The sequence below is a fragment of the Coturnix japonica genome, chromosome 2 (assembly GCF_001577835.2).
Source record: "Coturnix japonica isolate 7356 chromosome 2, Coturnix japonica 2.1, whole genome shotgun sequence".
In the NCBI taxonomy this organism is placed as follows: Eukaryota; Metazoa; Chordata; class Aves; order Galliformes; family Phasianidae; genus Coturnix; species Coturnix japonica.
The window spans coordinates 28,932,611-28,956,424 of record NC_029517.1 but is presented as its reverse complement, the minus strand read 5'-3'; the positions used below and the strand labels follow the sequence as shown (position 1 = coordinate 28,956,424).

Sequence of the window (23,814 nt, the reverse complement as noted above, 5' to 3'; positions counted from 1 at the left end):
TTCTGCAATGCTGACATCTGGTGGTGCTCAATGATTTCTTTCCATAATATAATGGAGGAATTCCATAGTTGTCCACCCCTTTTTTACTGCAGCCCTGGATATAGTAGTGCACACTGCTGGCTCATCTCCAGCTTCTCATCACTTTTATCATTCCCATGAATAATGGAGGATCAAGGCAGGTATTCAATCCTAAATGTCTCCCACTTTAAGCGAGTTTCAGCATCAGTGTTTGAAGCCTTAACGTTAATTGCCACATCACCTCAAATCTGTTAGTGTCCAGACCTGTTTCAGTCTCTTCTAATTAATGTAAGGCACCTTAAAACTACCTTATGTTGGCTTGTGTCTGTTAAGTGGATTAAAAAATGTCTGTTTGACGTTTTCTCTTGAAAACATGAAAATATTCTTGTTGCAGACAGCCTTTAATTGGTGCACACTTAACCAACAGTGACTTCCTTCAGCTGACTGGCAGGTTTCACTGTTTTTGCCTCCTCCCTCCCTAGTGAACATTTCCATGGCAATGTGTTTCAGTGTCACTTCCTGGCCTGATTTCTCACAATCTGCTTAAGCAGACACTCACATTGGAGATGAATCACAAACTGCCACTCCTTGGAAAAGCACATGACTGCTGATGAAACGTGCTGTTACCGGCCACTGGAGATGATGCCTGGAGATAGTAATTCAGCAGCTTAGTGCTGACCCTATAAGGAGATCTCCTGAGGACTTGAAGGTGCTTTTCTCAGGGTGAGGCTCAAGAAGCAGAGTTTTTCTTTTATAGAAAGTAAACTGTCACATATGCAGATACATGCAGATACTTAGTTATATTCAGGCTTTTTGTTTGAAGTCCTGAAAGCAGGTGCAGCATAAGAAATGTATTTATCATTGATTCCCTGAGTGTCACAGAATTGCTAAGGCTGGAAAGACCACTAAGATCATCTAGTCCAACCATCAGCCCATGCCTGTGACCACTCCAGACCACATCACTCAGTGCAACATCTACCCTTTTCTTCAAACATACCCTTTTCTTCCTAATACCCAAATATTCAATATTATCCTAATATCAATATTCAAATCCCTTTCTTTCCAAACACCAGCTGGGCTTTACTCCATTAAGCTCAACAACGGCAACATCCCACATCCATGTGCTGGATGACAACATGGCGGAGGAGCACGCGTTGTGCTGCCGGGCGGGGCCTTGCTCCCCCCGCCTGCCCCCGCGCTGCTCCCGGCCGTGCCGCGCCTCATTGCCGGCCTGAAGCCCCCTCTTGTCGGTGCTTTTTTGCCTTGTGTGGCAGAGCACCGCATCCTCGGGGATCACCGGGCCGGCCGTGAGTACGGGGCGGGCACAGGGGGGCGGTAATGCGGGCGGTGCCCCGCTGAGCGCTGCTCGGCGCCGGGAGGGCGGGCAGCCCGTCTCGTCTGTTCTCCGGTCAGGCCCAGGCTGGCACCGCCCTGTCAGGGACTGAAAATCAGTGGGATTTTGTGACTTTTTGTTTGCGTTGTCTGGAAAGGAGAAGAAAATAAGGCTTTGTAATGCAATCCATTCGCTGCTTGCTATTGCTTGCTCACTTAGGCATCCTTCAGCGTGTGTCCTGGCTAATGGGGCTGTTTGTCTCCCTGCTCGTTGGACCAGATGGCCTTTAAAGGGCCTTTCCAACTCAAGCAGCTGCACGATTCTACAGTTCTTAGGATGAGAAGAGTGATGTAACGTCAGCCGAAGTCCTCTGCATGGCTGCCTGCAGGCGCCGGCCTTCAATGGATTTCTTTACAGCAGCCGTAAATGATGAAGTTGCTGTAAATATCTTTGCTTGATCTCATCTTCTTCATTGAATAATCTGCCTGTAGCTCAGGATCGGGCTAATTTTAAATTCCCACTCCTTCCTTTCCCTTCTTCACACCTAGCTGTCAATCTGCAGGAGTGAATCCAGTCTGACAGGCCTTCCAGCTCTGACACCTTTCCTTTTTATTCTGCCAAATCAGACATGGTTCAACAAAACTTCAGAGCAAGGGATTCCAAAAGGAGCATTTTCTTAGTGCTATGTCTGTGACTGTGTGGTCAGGATGCCCTCAGTCCTGTCATTGTGTTATCTCCCTGATGTGGGGAATTTCCTCTTTCTCTCTGTCTTTTTGTGATCTAGTGGTACAAGATACTGGAGTGCATTGGAGGGTTTATATTAAAAGCACTATGCACAAAGAGATAGTTTGGACGGAATATTAATACTTCACAGGTATTGGTGGACCAGCAAATAAGCTCCTTGCAAAGATGTTCCCAGCGCAGTGGAGGACAGGAGGTGTTAATATTCTTATCCTGCGGGTGATGGCTGAGTCTCTGTGAGTCTCTGCAATTTACATGAAGAACTGAGAGTAGGCCACACAGGTTTCCTTGGAAGGTAGCTGTCTCAATGTGGATTGGTAAATGCTGCATGAAATGTTATCTGAAATGGGATTTGGGAAAAGCTAATGGAAAGCTGAGTTTCTGTCTACAAAGAGTAGTTTTCTTTTCCCCAGCTGATAGTAAAACACGAACCCTGCAGTCCAGCCGGTAATATATTTACTTACTTTTCCACTTTCCCACAGTCTTAAGTGTCAACTACAATATCTTTTCCTATTTGTTCTTTTGAAGTCTGCCTTATCTTATTCTGGCCTGTGTTTGTGATGGACAGATCCAGCATCTGTTTCAGCAGCACAGGTAATTAATGGAGAATGTGCCCTATTTCAAAGAAGAGAAATGGGCACCTGGGGCAGCTTGTGCCTGTAGTTGGACCTTCCAGTGTCAGCTGGAGGGTAGAAAGGAAATAGAAAATTGGAAAGCACTGGAGGTAAAAATAAAAAAAATATATTAAAAAATGGTTCCGAAGGAAAATAAAAGAATTGGGACTTTCCATGGTTGAAGTTCAGAAAGCAAACTTAGTCACAATGCCACCAGTGGAAGTATTTGTTGATTTTAATAGAGTAACTTCTATTATCCCTGCATGTGTTTACGCACTGTTAAAACAAGATAATTTGTATGAATAATACCCAGTTACCTTCTATGGAGTAAGGTGATTTTACGGTAGGTCATAAAAGAAGGAGCCCGTGGGGAGGCAGGAGTGCTCTGCTGCTGCACCTGTGTTCCTGTGAGCCCAGCCAGTCTCCACAGGGTGCTCATTAGGAGATGCTTTTTCTTAGAACTTCAGGTAAGTTGTGTAGGTTTTTTTTCCTCCCTAGCAGATTAATTACCCGTGGGTGTTCTTTCAAGGAGTTTGTTCAGCTTTAAATTGGGTTGCTTCTTTTCTTATCCATTTCTTTCATTGTTATTTGTGTGCTCGTGAATTTCGTGATTACTGCAGTGTTTAAGTGTCCTATATCATGCCTGCAGTGCATTGTTCTGTACTTATTCACTACTGCTTATGTAAATTTTCAACCAAAACTCCATTATCTGTTCTTGTGAAAACCTTTTGGGGGGAAGTGGTAGCAACTCTCACAATTCCCAGCTTAAGAGTGGAGTGAAAACACTATCCCTGTATTAATACCAGTACTGTGAAGAACACCTTAAAGTGCAGGTGTAAATATTTTCTGACTGTAGATTTGAAAAACAGATTTATTCTTTCAGGCTGCAAATGATTCACTGAGATGTTTGCAAAAGCAACAAGGAATTTTGTGAGAGAAACGGACAGCGGAGGTGACTTGATCCCCGTCTCCCACTTGAATGCCTCAGACAAGCTGCAGCTTCTGGGCTTAGTTACAAAGAGGAAGAAATTCTGGTGCTGGCAGAAGCCTAAGTATCATTTCTTGGCAGTCTCGTTGAGTGATGTGCTTACTGAAGACAAACCTATAAAACCAGGTAAAGCGGTACTCAGGCAGCGCTATTACTGCACATGAACAGAATACAAAGCCTAACTTCTTTGCATTGTTATTCTCAGTCCTGTTACTAGAGGGCTTCTTTGCTCTGAAGTGTTTTCCCTCTTTAGAAATGAGATGACTATGTAATTTTCTCTCTTGGCTATTCCTTTAGCTAAGAACAGTATTAAATACTCAATTAAAAAAGATCTAGATGGGCTACTGCAACTGAGTGCTGAAGGTTGTGCTCTCTGCAGCCTCAGGAGTTGCCCTGTAATATTGCTGGGGGTTTTTAGTACATGGTAATGGCATGAAACTGTACTGTGCTCCAGGTGAAAAAGCACTGGGCAAGTTGTTCTTTCTGCTGGTGATAGTAGCCCAGAGAATGCTTACAAGTCCTACCGTGGCTTCCTTTCTTCTTGTAGATGCTGTTAATATTTGGTCCTTGTACTTATCTCACCATCCAGCTGCACCACCTAGTAGGAACAATGATCTGGAATCCTGTATTTATGGGCATGTCATAATTCTGAACATAGATGAACATAAAAATCCTTCAGCATAAATGTTAATTTTGACTAACCTGGAAAATCAGCGGATTCTGAGACTGTCCTTTGATTTTTAGGCATTTGAGACTCAGATTTTGATTTAAGCCAGTTCAGAGTGTCCATTGGTTTTCAGTGAGCTTTGGGACAGGCTTTTGTAATGAGATATGTAGAAGTAATGGAGGAGTGTTAAGTCTGTTGCACAAGTTGGTATACTTCAGTTTTTCCTTGTAGCTGAAGTAAATTTCCATCATGCTTTTTAAGTCTGATTTAGTGTTTGAGTTCAGCACTTCTCAGATGTTTTCCTAAACTGGCAGAACATAGAAAATAGCTGATCAAAGATGAAAACACAGAGGAAGCAGAAGTTGCATAGCTGTAAACTCATCCGTTTACCTGCTCATTGCTGTTCTTGCCTTCACTGCCATTAAATCTTTGTGTTTTATCTAAGTTGTTTTTTTGAACTGATGACTTCAGGTCTGTTTTAGCACATGCCTTAGTGGTAAGAAATTACTTTTATTGTTTTCCTAGTAATCGTGGAATCCGACTTTGCAAAATATATGGGAAAATTTGAAGATGTTGTCCAGGGAAGTATTGAAACTTCATTTGGAAAGATCAGCCTGGGAGCCGGAGCGAAGGGCTCTGTGGAAAGTCAGTCCTCCTTTGGGAACCTGAGGAAACAGGAGGTTGACTTGCAGCAGCTTATGAAAGACGTCAAGGACAGGTAAGCTTTAAATGTGGGCGTTGCAATGGCCAAGGAAGATGATTGAGATGAAAAAGATTAGATAAAGTACTTGAGTCAGCTGTGATCACTGAGCAGCTGATTCTGTAGCGCTGGCATATTTCAATTATTACTTTCATCGTAAACTCTCCTTTGTAGGTGAAAAATGCCATCCACCAAAATGAAAGTTTCCTGATTTTGAAATCTGGATGGTCAAATATTTCCTTTTCATTTTATAAACATCTCTATGCAGTTTCACCTTAAACATTGGTGTGAATTACAAGGTGAAATGAGAGTCGAGTCCGTCCTGCTTTGAGGAGCTGTACTGAAGAAGGAAAAAAGTGGTTTGGCTCCAGTATGTTACTGAGATAAACGGTGTGGAAACAATTCAGAACTACCAATATTCTTGTATGGAAGCTTTAGCACTGTGATATATTTTTGTAGAAAACATTAAGAGAGAAAGCTGAGTAAGTGTGATCAATGCAGGTTCCAGTTGATGAACAAAATACAGTTCACAGATCTATTGATCGCTGCTATACAGTGTAATAACAGAGGGAAAAAAACAGATATTCCAAATGATAATTTCTATTTTAGGAAATAATGCAACGCTTCACGTGCTCCTGTGAAATCTGATTGCCTTTATCCTGCAGTAAGTCATGGTGCTTAGAAGCAAGTGATTTTGGATGCAGTGCATTATGGTGCTAATGTTTACCAGTCAGTCCTTGTGGGATGAGAGTCAGTTAAGTGTTCTTGATTTCATCTAATGACGCTCGTTGCTTGTGCTTTTTAGAGCAATTATTATTTTCTGTATTATTTCTATAACCTAATCAAAATACAGTCGAAATTGTTGTTCTTGTATTAGGCTGCTTAAGTCAAGGTTGCATATAAATAGCAGAAAGCACACGTTAAAAAATGTTAATGCTGATACAGCTTCTCTACTAAGTCATAGGAGCCTTCAGGATTCAGAAAGCAGAAGTGCTGAGTGGCAGCAAATCAGTTTCCTGTTGCTTCTCAGGTGAACCCTATAAAGGAGAAACCTGCTGATCTTTAATCAGATTCCAGGTGCTGCACTGGCTCTCCTTTTCAGAATGGGGCTGACAGCTGAAGGGTGTGGGATGAGATCCCTCCTGATTTGCAAAAGCAGTGACATTCTGAATGCAGAATGCATTTACTGACGTAGTGTGTGGTACAGAAATAATGGGTTCTTTTAGGGATATGATCTTGATATGTTTTGTGATGCATTGTTCTTGCTGTTTGTATTACCTTGTCGCTAGGTCAAAGTACTGAAACATACTGAGTTTAGGGCTGTCTTATGCCTTTAACTCACTGAGATTGCTGTGGGTTTTAGTCCTAGAGAAGAAATAATATACTCTGTCAGTTCCTTCTCCCATAAGATCCTCACAATGAGGCAGATGAGCAGGCAGCTGTTTTGAAAACTTGTTGGTCCTGGAAGATGATCAATGCTACAAGGTCAGCCAGTTTACTGACAACACCCAGTTGGGAGGAGTGGCTGATAGAGCAGAGGGTTGTGATGCCATCTAGAAGGACCTTGACAAGATAAATGGGCTGACAGAAGCCATATGAAGTTAAACAAGAAGTGCAAAGTTCTGTGCAGGGGGAGGAGTAACCTTGTATGCACCAGTACACATTGGGGGCTGCGTTAGGTCATACCTGAAGTATTGGGTCCTGTTCTTGTCTGCCCAGTAAATAGAGATGCAGATGTATTGGAGAGAGTCCAACAAAAGGCCACAAAGATGTTGAAGAGACAGAAGCGTGTCTCCTCTGAAACAAGGCTGAGAGGCCTGGGTCTGTGCATCCTGGAGAAGAAAAGGCTCAGTTGAGGATGGATTCTCTTCAATGTGAACAGATCTGTAAAGGAATAGTATAAAGATGGAGCCAAGCTCTTTTCAGTGGTGCCCAGGACAAGAGACAGTGGGCACAAACTGGAACAGAGGAGGCTCTGTCTGAGTGTCAGGGCACACACTTCAACTGTGTGGGTGACAGAGCAGTGGGCAGTCCGCTCTAGCTGAGCATTCCATTCATTCATTTGCTTTTACCATCTCATGAAATTGTGTTGGGTGATGGAAACAGGCTTTGGGAGGACAGTGACAGAAGAAATAGGATGAAGTGGCAGCATATGGCAGGCATTGGGTGCACATCAGATGCAGAAGGCTTTTTTTGCCTTTCACACTTCCATCATCTCCTGTGAATGATTCCTAGCGCTCATTAGCATCTTAGAAAAACAGGATAAATAGTAATAAAATATGGCATGGTTGAAAATAAATATTTTTGTACTATCACAGATTGCCTTTTATTTTGTGCTTTCGTTGATTCAATCAGTTGCTGTTCACACTGAGACAGAAATAGGTGCTTGTTCCTGATCTGAGTATGGTAAAAATTCTACCCATTAACTAATCATGCTCTCACCCAGTTTTCACTGGCTTGACCTGTCCAGGCGTTCTTGCAGTCTCATTCTGGTGCAGACCTTTTGTTACTTATTCATGACAACTCCTCGAGCATTTAGGAGTATGATGAGACAGTCATTCATCAGCTTTCTTTAAGGCGCTACACAGGCTGTATGAAGTCACAGCTACGAGACAGCACTGAATAAAATCAGTTGCATGTCTGTGATTTAAAACATAAGGAAGATGCTGACTAGAAAACACAGGAACTGTCTTGTCACTTGTACTCCCTGAAGTATTTGGTATTTTTGGGTAACTTGTTCTGTAAAGTAATTGTCAGGTTATTCTGTAGGAAAAATTGTGAAATGCCATCAATAAGCTGACTATAGCAGATTCTGGGTTCTGGTATGAGCAAAAGCAGGTCAGAGAGGTGATGTCTGAAGCAGATTAACAAAAGAAATACCTGTCTCTGAATAGGAACAAAGCGGAGTAAGGGCTGACACTGCAACAGGCAGCAGTTGGATGGAAAAAGTCAGACTGCTGGTGGAAGTGGAGAAGACTGAACAAGTGAAGGAATTCTGGCAAAGCAGCTGAGAGATGTTTTGAAGGGCAAAAGTCCACATGGTGTGGGTGCCAGGGACAAAGTGGTGTTTGGGCAAGGTGATAAACGCCTTACTTAGAGGATCTGTGGGATAGGTTTTGATGAAGAAACAGTTCTAGGACACACCGTTTGTGCCTAGTCCAGTCTGTTCTACCCAAGGGTAGAACAAGGTCTCAGCTCTTGAGTTTGAGAAGTGTGCGACTTAAACTGAGTGAGCCTGCTGTGGTGCTAGGTGTTGTCTGCTTTCTCTTATCGTCTGTTGGTTTCTGCTGTTCTCCTTTCCTGTTTATCCCTTGCAGCAAATTGCCCTTGTGACAGTTCTTTCTTTCTCTGCTCCTTTCCTCATCCAAGAAGAAAAGAAAAAAATGAATAAAAGTGAAAAAAGCCTCTGCATTATAGGTCAGTGAAAGTGTTAAATCCAATTAGACGTGAATTGAGTGAGACCAGAACTTAAATTTTCTGCTCATGTTTGACTGGCATAGTAAATCATTGACCTCAGGAAGGTTATTTAAGAAAAACAAATAACGAAACAAAACCCCCCATAATCCTTATCTTCTGAATTGGTCTTTTTTATACCTACTTATACTGTGTGTTGATAATAGGAAATCAGCATCTCTTTTTATTTCATAGTGTTTCTTTTCGTGTACCTTAGCTCAGCTTCTCAAGGGAGGAATGAGTGCAGCAGCAGTACAAGTCACACAGGATTGCTGTGTAACATATGGTCACAGAGATGGGAAGAGTGATGCAGAGCAGGAACAAGAACTTTAAAGTGTGACCTGCAAAATAAAAGTATTTCCATGCACCTGCATGCCTATGTTCTCAGGGATTTAACCCAACCATCTTTCTGTTCTTGGTATTCAGAGTGTAGTGATAGCACCTGAGTTCAGCCCTTGCAAAAATACGTTCAGATGGAGCAGCCATTGCCCTGCAATACTTTCAGCCTTCCTTTTATGGTCAAACTTTAACCCTGTCGCAGTTTGCCCTCAGTGACTATTTTCAATGCTAATTTAGATAAGCCTGTTACTTGTTTACCTCGTGTTGTATCCTGTTTGAGTCACTGTCCTGTGCCTTCCTGTGAGGAGGACGGAGTGTTCTGCCTTCTCCAGGCCGTGCTGTGATGCCCATGATGTGCTCTCACACGTAACACCAAGGCCTGAGGTCATCTGGGGACGAAAGCTTGCTGCCAGAAGTCATGGAGAAAGTTCTGAAAGAAAAGGTGTGACTGTTTGTAAGGGTACGTGGTTTTTAAACTCGCTCTCCAAACACAATGGGAAGAGGCATTTCTGCCCGCTTTACAGCTGAACACATCCCTCTGAAGTCATGTGGACCTGAGACCGTGGCCATGCTTCTGGCACGCAATGCAGATCCACACGAGGTACCTGTAATCACCTCTGAGGCTGTGTCCCTGGAGGTGTGCTATCCTGGGGACTGAAGCAGGCCTGTACCCGGTGCTGTTGGTGTGGCTTATCCAGCAGCAGCTCAGAAACTTCTTCACTCAACCACACTGAGTTGAGACATCTTTTCTGAGGCACTCGCATCACTGCTCTGCTGTTGGTTTTTCAGCTGAACTTCAGAGCCAGGAGTGTGAGGACTGAGACAGATCTACCTCAGAAAGAATACTATAGAAATAAGTGGAAGAAAAGGTCTCAAAATTATTTTAGTCATTTATTTGGGTATGATTGAATCAGGCTTAGATATGCCTCTTAGGTTCATAGAATCGTTAAGGTTGGAAAAGACCTTTAAGATAATCTGATCCAACTGTCAACCCATCCCCACCATGCCCATTAACTATGCCCCTCAGTGCCACATCTACATGGTTCTTGTACACCTTCAGGGGCAGTGACTCTGCCACTTCCTTGGACAGCACATTCCAATGCCTCACCCCTTTTTCATGGTCATTCAGTAACTGCAAACCTGTTTTATTTTCTGCCTTTGAGTATTTCGTTTATTTTGCTCCTGTTTTTGGTTTATGATTTAAAGCCAGCAAAAGCACATCATAAGAAAGCAAGTGACAAATGGCCTTTGTGCTTGTTTCTTCATTATATTTCTTCACCTGTGGTTTCTTATGTCATATATTAAAATTGCAAGCTCTCTCTGCCTTAATTTATGTTTTTAGGATGCCTAGCGCACCTCTTCAGAGTCATAAATAATTATTGTGAAGTATATGATAGGCTTGATGGTCTTCTGCAAGATGCAGTGTAATTAATAGCTGCCATTTGGCAGACGCTTCTAAGAGCAGCAGCGTTTGTGGTTGCGTGACATTTCTTCAGTTTCTCTTAATCCAAAGATTCATTGCATTCCAAGCATAAAGCGTGGCTTCTCACCAAAAGAAAGTAAGTTCTATTAATAATCTCAGGAATGTTTGGGGGTACTTTTCTGGTGGCTGCTGCGTTGCTTCAGAGGTATTTTCTTTCCTGTGATTAAACAATCAACTTTAAGGTTTCCAGACAGTTCATTCCAACTGATTGAACTTTCATACAAGCATGTAACTCTCCAAAGATCAAAAATTGCCTCAGGATATTTTTAATTTAATAAAGAGCCAAGCTGACTTCAGGCTTTTACAGACCACATAAATCCCAAACTCCAGAATGTAATAAATCTACAACTTTTTAATTAAAAGTGGAGATATCTTGATTTAAATAAAGCGGACCCTTTCTGTCATATTTCTGGGGAATTGCCATTTAGCCCCATGAATGGCCGCTTACAGTAAAATAGATATTAATAAAAATAAGACTTCAGCCAGGGATAGCAATCTTCTGACCTTCCAGATGTCTTGATGGAATTCTGTGCTCATAGAAAATACTTGATCCCATGTGAAGACCTTTCTGGTGGGTATTTTGCAAAAGTATAATATAATGGGCATATTTTAATCAAATTATTGCTTAGAAAGTAGCCAGATGACATTTTTCTTTGGAGGAGGAGGTCAGGAATTCAGTATGTATGTTAAGGTTTGCTGCACAGTACTGACATTTACAGTCTTGCTGCTACCAAATAACAAAAGAGGACGTAATTATTTTGTGCAGGCTGCTCATACAGAAACCATTGTTATTTTTTCATAAAAGCTTCTTGAAACAAAAGAGCACATGTTGTCTCCATTCTGGTATTTGTTGTTAATGGTGTCTTTTTTTTTGTTTCAGAATGATCAATTTAAATAGTAGTTTACTGCAACAAGTGATAGAACGAAAGCGTGAAGTGCTGTGCATCTTGAGAGAAAAGATAATAACAACACAAAGGTGTACAATATCTGAGCATATCCAGACAGAAGAAAAAGTCGGCAGTCTGCTGGGATGCGGTACGAAGATAGTAAAGGTAAAATGTGTTCAATCTGTAAGGAGTAGAACATTTGTCTGGTTAAATCTGCAGATTATCTGAGTAGCGATTGATCTCTCTGTGGCACATAAATTTCAGAGTATTTTGCTTTAACATTTTAAACTCTGCCAATTGCAAGAACTCACTACGTTACTTAGTTGTGAAACTTTACAAATGTGAAACGTATTTCTCACTGCCTCACTGGTGAAATATGTTGTCCCATAGTGTGGAAATGGGATTTCCATCAATGTTACAACCTTATGATTCAGTTTCTCAGTAGAATCCTGTCTACAGCAAAATACAAACCAACAGTTTAGTGAAAGCTGAAGAGCAGAAAGCATTGCTGAAGCAAATTCATTTGAACGGCAAAGGAATGATTTATCAGAAATGTTTGCGGTGTTAGCAAGTTTAATAATATTTCTTGGGAAACTACTGTATTCTTGATCACGGGAGTGGAGGTTAAATGCATAGTGAGGACGCTGTGAATTGAGAAGAAATTGCCAAAGTCGAAAGATATACTCATTCTTCGTAATGTTTTCAAAGGTGCAGACAAATCACTTCCATGTACAAGAGTCTTCAGTGGCATTCACCTGGGAAATGCATTTCAGCAACACTGTGTGCAAGTGCCATCTTCCTGGCACCAGTCACTAGTTGGGCAAAGGAATATCAGGACAGGAGAGGATAGGGCAGGATACCAAAGAACATGACAGTTTTGGTGACGGAGCCTCACATGGTAAAAGCTGCACCCAGGCCTCAACTTTGAACAGCGTGGCAAAGTTTGAGACCTGCACTTGGCACTTTGGTACTCCTACCCTGCTGCTCATTTTGTTCTTTTTTCACATATCAGACACGTGTGCTGTGGGTTAGGCATCATGAAGAGTAACGTGTGTCCTTTCTCTGTTGTTATTTTCCTTACTCATTTTTGTGTTTAAGCTGCACAACAGCTGAATGAAATAATCAGTGAATTAATGTATTTTAGGTTTCAGTGAGTGACAGTGGAAGTATGATGAAGGATTCCAACGTGATTCTTGAGATTCCTCCTGCAACCGCTATTGCCTATGGTGTAATTGAACTGTTTATAAAGTGTGATGGGCAATTTGGTAAGTAAAAGCTTGTTTTCTATGACACACCTTCTGATTTGCTGATGCTTTTTTGTTTGTTTACCTAAATCACAGGCTCAATAAGTAATTCAGGGAACCACAGGCAGTCATGTAGCCCAGCCCTAAGGTAGGGCCAACTTTTAAGGTTTGATCCAAGTTCAGAATTAGATCAGATTGTTTGTGTCCTTGTCTATTGGAGTTTGGAATATCTCCAGAGACAGATTCCATAGCCCCTCTGGGTGGCCTCTTCTTATATCTGACCACCATCAGGATGAACTTTCTTTTTCCCCTTAATATCCAACAAGAATTTCTTTAATTTCCCTCTCTTGCGTGTTTGTCCTGCCATCATATGGAGTAGTCTATCTGCTGTATGTAGCAGAAAGGTTATCCCTTATCTATATTTCCTCAAGGCTGAACAAGCCCAGTCTCAGCCTCTTATCAATGATGTTCTCCACCTCCCAGCGGTCTTGGTGGCATTGCTGCATTTAATCATAGAATCATCAGCCTGGGTTGGAAAGGACCACAATGATCATCCAGTTTCAGCCCCCCTGCTATGTGCAGGGTCTCCAACTACCAGACCAGGCTGCCCAGAGCCACATCCAGCCTGGCCTTGAATACCTCCAGGGGCATCCACAACCTAACACACTTGCTCCTGTATAAATGTCTTTCTTTTACTGGACATAGCACTCTAAATGAAGTTGCTCAAATGCCACTTTGATCTGTCCTCTGGCTACGCTCTTGCTAGTGCAGCCCAGTAGCAGGGAACCTCAGGAGCTGCAAAGGCACCTGAAAATCCTTTCAGATTTCATCTAAATGTGGAGTCAACCAGGAATGTTTAGACAGTGGTCACGCTAAGAGAAGAATTACTCATAAAATCTAGTACTAGAATTCAGACTTTCTTTGTCTAGTTTACCCTTTTGTATATTGATTGTTCACTAAATGATTGCAGAAATTTCCTTGCCTTTTGGTTGTACTTTGCTTATTTTAAGTGTATATTTTAACTGGTTTGGTGAGTAGATGAGGTGGTAACTCTGCTCTGTGGTGTCAGCTGGGTTTTTCTTTCTTGCCTGTCTTCAGTTAAACTCCCTGACTTAAGGGAGGTTTCAGGGGATGTTATGCAAAAAGCAGAAGAGTGGGATGGGCTGTGTAGGGCTGGAATTTAGAAAGGAGTTGTGTCGGTAGAAATATGAGACAGTTGAGAAACTTAAATCCAGGGTGCACTTTATAAGTAATGCAGATAATAGTCTCCGTCATTCTCCTTCAGGTGAATTCTGATATTCAGGAAGCAAGGAGGTTCAGGAATATGTGTAAATATCACATAACCTTTTAAAATATATATATGTATATATGTGGAATTGCTGTGGCATACAGTGAACACAGAGATACACTAGAGGGCATTGACTTCACGGTCATAACAGAACTCTAATTCACAGAAATCAGGTGCAGTTAAAGCAGTTGTAAGATAGCATGGTTGTATAGCTGATAGCTGATATACAACCATGAAGTTATAGCTGATAGTCTACTTACATGATTCCAAGATGGAAAATCCCTTGTCTTTCTAGCTGATAATTAATACATGAGTGTTGTTAATGATCTGTATTTCTCTGCTTTTTGTTTTTCTTGTTTTTTTCCATTTCATCTTACACTTAGTGTTATATCTCAAGCTTCAGAGACATCACCACTTGTTTCATGTTTCACGTCTGCCTTTCTTTTCAATTAGCACTGCTTTCCCTTACCCCAGTGTCATTGGAAGGTTAAGTGGAGGAACTGACCTTATAAGTAGGGGTTTCTAGCAAGTGGCAGTGGTTGGTGTCTATGGAAATAACATTTATCTTTGAAGTTAAAGCTAGGGACTGATGTAGTCCTTTCTTGTGGGATTGAAAGTGGCCAATAGCAGGTAGTGGGATAGTGGGGTTCCATTCACAGGTAATTGTGGAATAAGGTGTACCTATGTTTCTTTGTTCCTTTCTCTTTGTCATTGACAGGAGGTGTTGAAGTTATTTGGTATGGAAGAATGGTATGTAAGCTTTCTTAAAAATACCCTGGCTAATGTGACAGGACATTCTTGAGCATAAAAAGAGAAGGGGAAAAAAAAAGAAGAAAAAAAAGTCTGATCCCTTTCCAATCTCTTTAGCACAATGTTTTCCTACACTCATTCTGTGCACATTTGATTTCTGCAGGCTAATTTTCTCCTTGAGCTAAGAGCTGTTCCCATTAAAGGCTGTGCAGTTCTCTCTCTCTTCATTTCACTGCAAGCCTCGTTCTCCCTTCTCAAAACAGGATGTGGCACCTGGCTGACCAGCGTTGTTCTCTTCGTTGCTATATATATGTGATGTTCTTATTCTCTACCTGAGAATTAAACAGTCCTAATCTTTACAGCATCTCAGTGCATCATCGGTGCATTTTTATTGGTCATCTTTGTATTCCTTCTATTTTTTGCTGATGTTTCTGAGTAACTGCCAAGATCCATCCGTGCCAGTGGAGATTTGTCAGTGACATCTGCAATAGGATCCAACAGAAAAAATAGCACAGTATTAGATGTGTTCTTTCATTCATGTCTTTTTCTTTCTCTGGTAAAATCAGTAGGTTATAAAATTAATTAACAGCCTTGTTAATACAAAACAATCGTATTACAAGATTTAATAGTAGATATGCATTTGGCATGATACTGTGTGTTGATTTCCCTCACTGTTATCTTCCTTTTTATAGGTAGTTTATTAGCCCTATCTTCCTCCTTCAGGGTTCATGTGAAAGCCTCATCATTATCAATGAAAGTTACATGAGCGTGTTGGCCTTGTGGTGCCTTTGCCACTGTCCTGAGACTTGTTGCTTTGGGAAGTTCTTTAATTTGGGTTAATCGCTTTCTGTTCCTCTGTAGCTTGCTTTTCTCTGTGGAGGGTTATGCAGGCATAAAGGTCTCTTTCATTTTCCATGGCAGAGATTTCTTTGTCTGCTCTCCCTTTGAAAAAGCTTTTTGCTGATGGAGTGCTCTCCGTGCTTTCTCATCTGCTTTGAATGTCCTTAATTTGGTGAGACAGACTGTTACAACTGCAGGAAGGTTATATTTAGGTTCTGTGCCTGGTACATGTGAGCACTGTGCTTGATTAGTTACATTTTTCCCTTTGCTGTCAGGTACTACTTCAAAATTGACTTTCTCTTGCTAACCTGCCTGTGTTCTCCTTAGACCTGCCTCACAGTGCCAGGGCTACGGTTTAAAATCTTGCATTTAAGGCGCTAAAATATTATCCAAATAACGCATAGGGCTTTGATTATGTCATGCCCCAAAGACTCAAGAGAGTTGGACACATGAGCACAGAAGCTGATATTGTAAATTTCTCAGCAGAACTTCTACAAAGGCTCCTTCCTTTCAGGAGTCCCACAGCTTCACAAAGCTGGGGCAGTGGGAAACAGTCCAGCGGCAAGACATAGGCAGTCCTGCTTGTGTAAGGTAGAGTAGCGCTTGTAATTCCAAGAGAATGTTAGAAACGTGCATCAGAAAGGGGAATCCAGCAAGAATATGTTATTTTCTCCATCTTCTTGCAAAAGAGACAGTATATTGAAGGGTTATTCTGTGATTCTATACTGTGATTCTGTGATTCTGTTAGTGAGTGTGGCTGAGAGAAGTTCTTCAGAGACCCAGAAGAGCCCATGAAGTTTCACTTGTCTTGAGTGTGGATCTGTGTCTTGACTCCAAAGGAGGTGTCTGTCAATTCCATGACCAGAAGAAGCTCTGAGAGCTTATGATAAATCCCAGGAAGTGCTTTCATGTGCCTCCATTGTGAGTGGATTCTGTAGACAGTATTCCAGTTGATCTCTTATTGATAGAAATCACCAGAAAAATCCTATCTGCATCTCTTGCACACAGCACTTGGGTTCACAGTGTCTATGAGAAGTTCCTGTGCTACTTGCTGGCTGCAGTACTTGAATTCATGGAAGCTGATGTCACATTTTGTGGCTGATAGCTGCAGCACAGAGCCTTTGCTGGTGCATTAGGGCTGCAGTAACAGCATGCAGCAAGCAACCACTTGTATTATTTCCTTTTAGAAGTGATGATGTGTGGATTAATTATGTGAGAACACTTGATGATGTAAGCTAGCATCTCGTTCGGTTATTGCTTGTGTACTTCATGATATGTTTTAATTGTATTTCTGATTGCAGAATTCTGTCTGCTGGATGAACAGCAGGGAGGCTTTGAAAGAGAAAGCACCGAAGGTTCGATGTCACCCCACTCAGTGCTGTTCAGAGATACTTCGTTCCTCTATCACCCAGATGCTGTTGATAGTGGGATGTACTCTGGGGCTGAAAACCCCATTCCCAGCCACACTTCTTTAAATGTGTTGAAAGAAGGTATTGTCAGAAATGTTTTAAATGGTTACATTACAGAGAGTTAAGCAACGTGATAGAAGGAAATAACCTGGTAGGATAGTACATAAGAAACGATGTTAGTTCATTTTTGTAGCCCTTACCAGTAAGTCCTGGGAGAATGCACTGAAAGAACAGAAAGATTTACTTCAGTAATGGGTACGTGCAGGGAACTGCTCCCTAGGAAAGACTGAATCCCTTGTGTTGTATGTATTATCATTATAATATTATAATGATTGTATTTATGTCAGTTCTGTTATATTCTGCATAATCTCTATGAAATCAGTGATAATTTGTGCTTTCATACAGAAGATTTCACTGAAAATGTTTGTTCATGATTTAGAAAATACTCTCAGTAAATTCCTCTGTTAAAGTCTCAAAAATTAACCAAGGCATCCACTCTTCCTCCATCACGTTATGCTCCTTCCAGTACCTAAAGGGAGCCTATAAGCAGGAGGTAAAACAATTCTTTGAAAGGGTAGGTAACAGCAGGACAAGGGGAAATGGTTTTAAGTTGAGGGAGGGAATATTTAGATTGGATGTCAGGAGGAAGTTCTTTACTGTGAGAGTGGTGAGGCCCTGGAACAGGCTGCCCAGGGAGGTTGTGGATGCTCCCTCCCTGGAGGTGTTCAAGGCCGGGTTGGATGGGGCCCTGGGCAACTTGATCTAGTAAATGTGTATGTTTGGTGGCCCTGCCAGGCAGGGGGTTGGAGATTCATGATCCTTGAGGTCCTTTCCAACCCAAGTCATTCTATCATTCTATGATTATTTTCTGACAAGCTTGATAGGTTTGTTTCATAACAACTAAAGCTGATGAAATTTAAATATGCTACATGTGGAAGTTTGCAAATGGATGCAATGTGCCAGGCACAATGTGCTTATTGTAGGGGTGCAGGAGGGGCGAGGTTAGCACATGAGGAATGGAAAAAGGGGGGTAACAAATCAAGGCCTCTGAACACATCTTGCTTTTCATCAGTTCTGGGTTGTGTTCTTACAGCTGTTTCTGGTGCTGAGCATTACTTCCGTTATCTCTGAATTTCACACTTTGTTCATGATTCTTCTATAGACTGATATCTACCAAAATAGATGTCTGTTGTCCTGAAAGTTCTCCTCTTATTATCTAGCATTGAGTTGTCACAAAGGAATAAATTTCTCTCTGTGTTTTGTAAGAAAACCCAAAACAGTTTGTTTTAGCCTGATATATCTTCTTCGCCTTCTTTTGAAGACTTGAAGGTTTCCTTTAATTAATTAACCTGAATTAGATACAAAGTGGAAAAGAAAATATTTGCACCAGCACAATGTAAAGCAGGTTTCTTAATGCTGTTATTTGGATAGTCAGTTACATCCAAATGCATCATACTGCCTCAGATGCAAAAAGCCATCTGCCTGTGGGTGAGCTGGTTTTGGTTTTGTTAAATAAAAGTAAGGTTATGAGCAGAGCACTTCATTCTGCCTTAAAATGAACATGGTCTGGAGGTGAACATCCAGGCTGTGCACTTAATAACTCAGTTAATATTAAAATACTGACTACTAAAATACAGAATGTATGGAATGTTGATCCTTAGAAACGGTATTTTTTTCCTCAGAATTTTCATGACCGTTCCGTTGGCTAATTAGGGAAATATATTCGGATGTGTTCCAGCCTTTCATTATAACTTGCACTGATGGAAATTGGGATGACAAGATGTGGTGATAAACTAGCTTATGAAACGCATAGCAAAAACATTAACTGTTTTTACTGGCACTGGTGTAGCAGTACTTAGTTTTACTTTTTACTGCTTTCTTGGGAAAGATCTGTCACAGCTGAAGGCTCAGTTCCAACCCTTTGTGAAGCTGCCAGAAGACAAGCAAAGAGCTTTATATAAAAGTCTGCTTGAACTCCTGCTGCATGAAGAAACATTAACGGCCCTGGAAGATGTGGTAAGATAAAGAAACTTTTCCTTGCTTCCTAAAAGTAATTTCAGAACAGAGCAAGAGTTACCTTGCACTCAAACTTTTCTCTTTTCATACAATCACAGAATGGCCTGGGTTGAAAAGGACCACACCGATCATGTAGTTTCAACCCCCCTGCTATGTGCAGGGTTGCCAACCAACCAGACCAGGCTGCCCAGAGCCACATCCAGCCTGGCCTTTAATGCCTCGAGGCACAGCCTCCTCGGGAAACCCATTCCAGTGTGTCACCACCCAACCTAAACCTCCCCTGCCTCAGTTTAAAACCGTTCTCCTTTGTCCTGTCACTATCCACCCTTGTAAACAGCCATTCCTCCTCCTGTTTGTATACTCCTTTCAAATATTGGAAGGCCACAGTGAGGTCTCCCTGGAGCCTTCTCAAGAAGTTGTGCTTTTTCTTTGGCTTCCAGTTGGATGCTCTCTGCACAGGAAACAAGCCAGACTTGAAGGAGTTAAAACCTGCGCAGCACCAGGACCTGGCTGACTTCCTGCAGCTGGTGGGGTGCCGTGTACAGGATGAGCTATTGTTGCAGAACTATCAGCTTCAGGATGAAGAACTGCTCTCAGCTGCTCACCTCCTCATCAGTGCTATCTCTGGTATGTTGTGAATGAAGAAGAGAGAACCTTTTTGTTCTATCCATTCTAGAAAGTCCCTCTGTGTAAAATGTTTGTGGCTACTTTTGAGCAGTTGGTGAGCTTAGGGAAAGTAATTGGTTCTGTTCCTCTTCCTGGATCTGTACAACGCTGAGCATTCCTAGCTGTGAATTAAATTCAGCCCTTGATCTCTGGCAGATTTTGCTTGTAAAATACACATTCCCTCAAGATTACTCTACTCTAGTTTCTGCTGAAAGTGGGCATTTCCCATTTGACGAGCTAATTTCTGTTCTTGCTGCATGCCAGAGTTCTTCCTGCCCAAATGCTGAGAATTACAAATGAGGCAGTGTCTTCTTTGTAACAGCATATTATAGTTGAGGGGCAAACTATATTTAGCAGAAATGAATTTAACATGGAGACACTGCAATTAGAGTTATTCTGCAGCCACTGAAAGAGGAGATTAAACATAAATACCAACTAGGTGGTGAGGATGGCATTTGTTTGACACCTCGGTGTTAATTACAAGTCACCTGCAGAATCCAAGATAGATTCTTTCCTGTCTTTTTCTCCTCTCTGTCATATATAAAGGCTTACCTGACATGAAGGTAACAAAGGAATCCAGTCCAATGTGGACTAGATTTGGTACATAGGAGCATTCGCTAGATGGAACACAATGCAGACTATCAGTTTGCATCCATATATGAACTATACGCAGATAGGAAAGCTTAATTCATCTGTAGATAGGGAAAAGAGATAGCAAACAGGCAGCCCCTGGTGTGGTAGTGCTTGCCAGATGATATTAACAGCAGAGTGCAGTTAATTGAGGATGCTGCATTATCACCTGGCTTTGGACTTGATGTCTCCTGCTCATGTCCAGACATAACTGTAGCTGGATTAAGAGCCAAGAGCTGTTTCATGCCTGTTGCTTCTCTTAGGGATTTCAGTTACAGAGTTGAAGGGGACCACAGGGACCATTCAGTCCATCTCCCTGCCCCAGAGCAGAGTCAGCTATATCGTTCCTCTCAAATCCAAGCTATATTGTTCCTCTCAAATCATGTTTTGGCTGAGGTCAGCATCTCCAACAGGTTTGGAGAGCAAAAGTTCTTGTTTCAGTCAGAGCCTGAATTGTACACACACCTGTAGGCTCCCAGAAACACCGGGGGAGAGAAAAAAACACCAGGGGGGAGATCTTTCCTACCACTACCTTCCTGTCAAGGGCAAGGACAAGCAGCGCGGGGTCTGCTTGTACCCACTGCCCATCCTCCTTGATTCTGCAGTCTAGGAAGCAGACAGGAAAGGTCTGGATCAGCCTCTTCCCTGTGTCCAGCAGAGCACTTTGTCACAGCTCTCCTCGGTGTAGAATCTCTTTGTTCCTTTTTCCCAGGTCTCTGTACCTACGTGTGGGCTTCAGAAATGCAGCCTGCTGCTGTTGCTGCTCAGCAGGAGAGCCCCATAGCAGAGCTCCAGCAGCCAGCCTTGTACCGTGTTCACTGGAAACAATCTTTCCCTATTAATGTCTCCTTCACAGAGCTGTCTGATTACACTCTTGTCCTGCTGCGTGCCTGCTCTGATCTACAGGTTGTTCCGGCATTGTGTTGCTTGGTGAGTAATCGAAGCGTGCCCGTGTAGCATGTGGGCACCAGCAGCAGTAATGGCTGCATTCCCTGGCTCATTGTGTTCCCACCCAATAAAGCAGATGTCAGGCTCCAGTGTGAATTTCAGCTTTAAGCATTGCTTAGGCAGAGTCAGAGCCCGACAGTGGCGAACAGTGTGGGTAATGTACTGCAGATGGTACCTTGCTGCTGAAGCATTTCTGCATTTTGGTGACTCTGGGAGCTATGAGCAAAAAAAAAAAAAAAGAATTGGAACTTGAATTAGAATTTACCAGTAGTCTCCATGGCCCATTTAAACCATCTCACTAACAATAATCACCTGCCCTCGGGGAACAGAAACTCTACTTTGATTCTGAAACAGCTTGGGCCTTGGCAGATTTTGAAGTTCCAAATCTCAGAGGCCATTCATTAAAACGATTTAAAGAAGGCACAGGGTTGGCATTTGCTCTGAGTTTGTTAAGGTCAGTGTCAAAAAATACAGCGAAACCCTTTAGATGTGTAGGGAGAAGATAAATGCTGCTGTTTGTTCAGAATAAGAGGGTTAAATGTAGTCTGTGGAGCAGCTCTTTGCCATAGTAAATCAGAACTGGCTTTCTAGGCATTGGTGAGTCACGTACTTCATTATGGCTGGCATCTGGAGGGGTATTTGGGAATCTCTTAAAACAGCTTCAGGTTTTGGTACCTGCACCAGGACACTTAAACTGTTGGCATTTGGGTTTCCTTGGTGATGTAAATCCCAGGCCTGGCCTGGGGGTGCCGGTATGCCCAGCATCCAAGGGTGCCCCAGGGAGTGGGTGGTACTGGGGTTGGGGGCCATCACAAATCAATGGAGAGTTTGAAATATGGCTGTGGGAGGTGAGCTTTGCTTGGGGATGAGTACGTTGTACTTGTCAAGGCTGATGGAACAGAGGATCTTTCCCTTTTACACTGCCTTGTAAGCTCTCCAGTGGTTTTGAAAGAAAGAACTGAGCTTTGCGACACCAAACAGCACTGCTTGAAAGGCCTTTTTAATGTCTTTGTTTCTGTCTTTTTCTCTCTCTCATAAATACAGCCTTACATCGCTTCAGCTGATGGCACCTTGGCACTGAGCAGTCCTTTGGTGGCAACTCTCACCGACAGAGGAAGATTTGATGTCGTGCAAAGGCTTTTTGCTTCAACGAACATTCATTTGGAAAAGACAGAGTCTTCTGTAAAAGCTGTGACTATGAGAGAACCCAGATTCTTCCCACTTGTTCTTTATGTTGCGCTGTTCGGGCTTCACAGTTTGAGTGGGTCTGTATGGGAGCTTTTCTGAGCAGTTACTGCCCTACCCTGATCTTCCCCCTTTAGCTCTGCAGTGTAGCGTTATGCTTGTGAGCACAAAAGCCCTGGGGTGGAATGCTCAGGGCTGTGCAGCCAGGTGGCACGGGGGGGGGGGGGCAGCGCAGGCTGCAAGTGAGCACGCTGCTGCTCTGCAGCTCCACTACGGTTTGTCAGCAGTGGAAAACACATAAATAAGTAAATAAGGGATGCAGGGGAATAAGAAAAAAAGGCAAGCCTGGAAGAGAAATTGAACGTAGCTATTCTGATAGTTGACAGAACTGCAGAGCAGTGGAAGCCTGATTGCTTGCATTAATATGCATGGGAGAAAACTGCCTAGTACGAACTGCATTTTGTAAGCAAGTGAGCAGAAAGGCTGTGGAAATGTAGCGTTCTGCAATGCAGTCCATGCTTTGCTCACTTAAGATCGGACATGCAGAATGCCTTCACTCTGGAGGAGAAGTGGAGGGCTCTGAAAGGTACTTCATTAGGTTTTCCTTCATTAGGTGTAGTTTAGCTTTATGGATGTGAGCTGCACGCTGCAGGAAACAACGAACTCTTTTTTTTTCTTTCCAAAGAGAGACCACCTTAGGGATTTCTACCTCTTTTCCAGTAAGTTTTTACTAAGCTTAGCAAGTTTCAGCTACTTACAATGTGCTTTGAACATCCTCTTTGAGATACGGCACTGCCTTCTGGTATGTGCATACCAAAAGCCCTTGCTGTGCTCCACGAAGCAATCATTTTGCCCACGTGCCATTTTCAATGTTCCGCTCTGTCTTTCCCTAACAGCAGAGTTCACATAAAGCACTTTGTGCTTCAAACTGTTTTGCCTTTTTTTTTTTAACATAATTTTCTGTGATCATGGAAACGGGGCAGAAGTGCAGCAGAGATCCCTGTAAACGCAGGAAGCTGTTCCAATGAAGTGGGCTCTCAGTGCTTTTAGCCGGCACTGAGTGGCGGTTAACAGGTGACACGTGGGCACCTGGTAGGAGAGGCGCTCAGACTGAGATGGCGGTGTTTCCATGTCTCATTTGTAACGTGAGCGTAAAGTGAAGCTGATGGTTTTGGCCTAACCCTGCACTGGTGCGTATGGAAATGTCCTGAAAGCACCTCACCCTGCCTGTGTGAGTTGCGTGTCTGCACACAGGAAGGTTTGCTTTCACCAACCACTACTTATAAGTTGCTTCTGTAACTGTATCAAGATTTTGTGTTTAACGCCGTGTATGTCACAACAGTGGAATAATTCTAAAGATCACTTTGTATGATTTCTGTTCATCCTTTTGCTGATTCCAGTCTTTCTCTAGGCTTTGAAAATGGATGCACACAGACAAGAAGAAGACATGCGTGAATCCATGTAGTGCTGCTGTCCACAGATCAGATTTTAATCTTGTAAGCCTTGCATACGCTGCACTGCTTACCTGCTTTCAGGGTGGATGGGCTGTACTGGACATGTGTGAGAGGGGATTTGTTTGCAGAAGGAAAAGACCCCAGGTGTTCTATAGAAACCT

General features: G+C 42.5%; 1 protein-coding gene across 9 annotated transcripts; it reads left to right on the top strand.

The window, feature by feature from the left end:
- Window positions 1–605: 605 nt before the first annotated feature.
- Window positions 606–23,581, top strand: GSDME (gasdermin E). Of its 9 annotated transcripts, XM_015853766.2 has the most exons (12): window positions 1,224–1,325; window positions 2,226–2,387; window positions 3,054–3,173; window positions 3,590–3,820; window positions 4,887–5,079; window positions 11,217–11,388; window positions 12,368–12,488; window positions 16,647–16,835; window positions 18,643–18,770; window positions 19,211–19,397; window positions 20,923–20,996; window positions 22,059–23,581. In XM_015853766.2, the coding sequence occupies exons 4-12, from the start codon at window positions 3,610–3,612 to the stop codon at window positions 22,299–22,301; spliced, it is 1,518 nt and encodes a 505-aa protein (XP_015709252.1). In that variant the 5' UTR covers window positions 1,224–1,325; window positions 2,226–2,387; window positions 3,054–3,173; window positions 3,590–3,609; the 3' UTR covers window positions 22,302–23,581. The 9 variants fall into 9 exon arrangements, with proteins under 9 accessions (XP_015709261.1, XP_015709251.1, XP_015709252.1 ...); XM_015853770.2 differs by lacking the exon at window positions 2,226–2,387 and having other exon boundaries at window positions 1,231–1,325; XM_032443190.1 differs by lacking the exon at window positions 1,224–1,325 and having other exon boundaries at window positions 1,760–2,387.
- Window positions 23,582–23,814: the final 233 nt, after the last annotated feature.

What these genes read in the sequence shown, in the direction of transcription:
- GSDME (XM_015853775.2), top strand. Translation starts at nt 3,610, where the DNA reads ATGTTTGCAAAAGCAACAAGGAATTTTGTGAGAGAAACGGACAGCGGA. An exon ending in GCGGTACGAAGATAGTAAAG is followed by an intron (nt 11,389 to 12,367) that starts GTAAAATGTGTT and finishes AATGTATTTTAG; the next exon opens with GTTTCAGTGAGTGACAGTGG. An exon ending in TTTAAATGTGTTGAAAGAAG is followed by an intron (nt 16,836 to 18,642) that starts GTATTGTCAGAA and finishes TTCTTGGGAAAG; the next exon opens with ATCTGTCACAGCTGAAGGCT.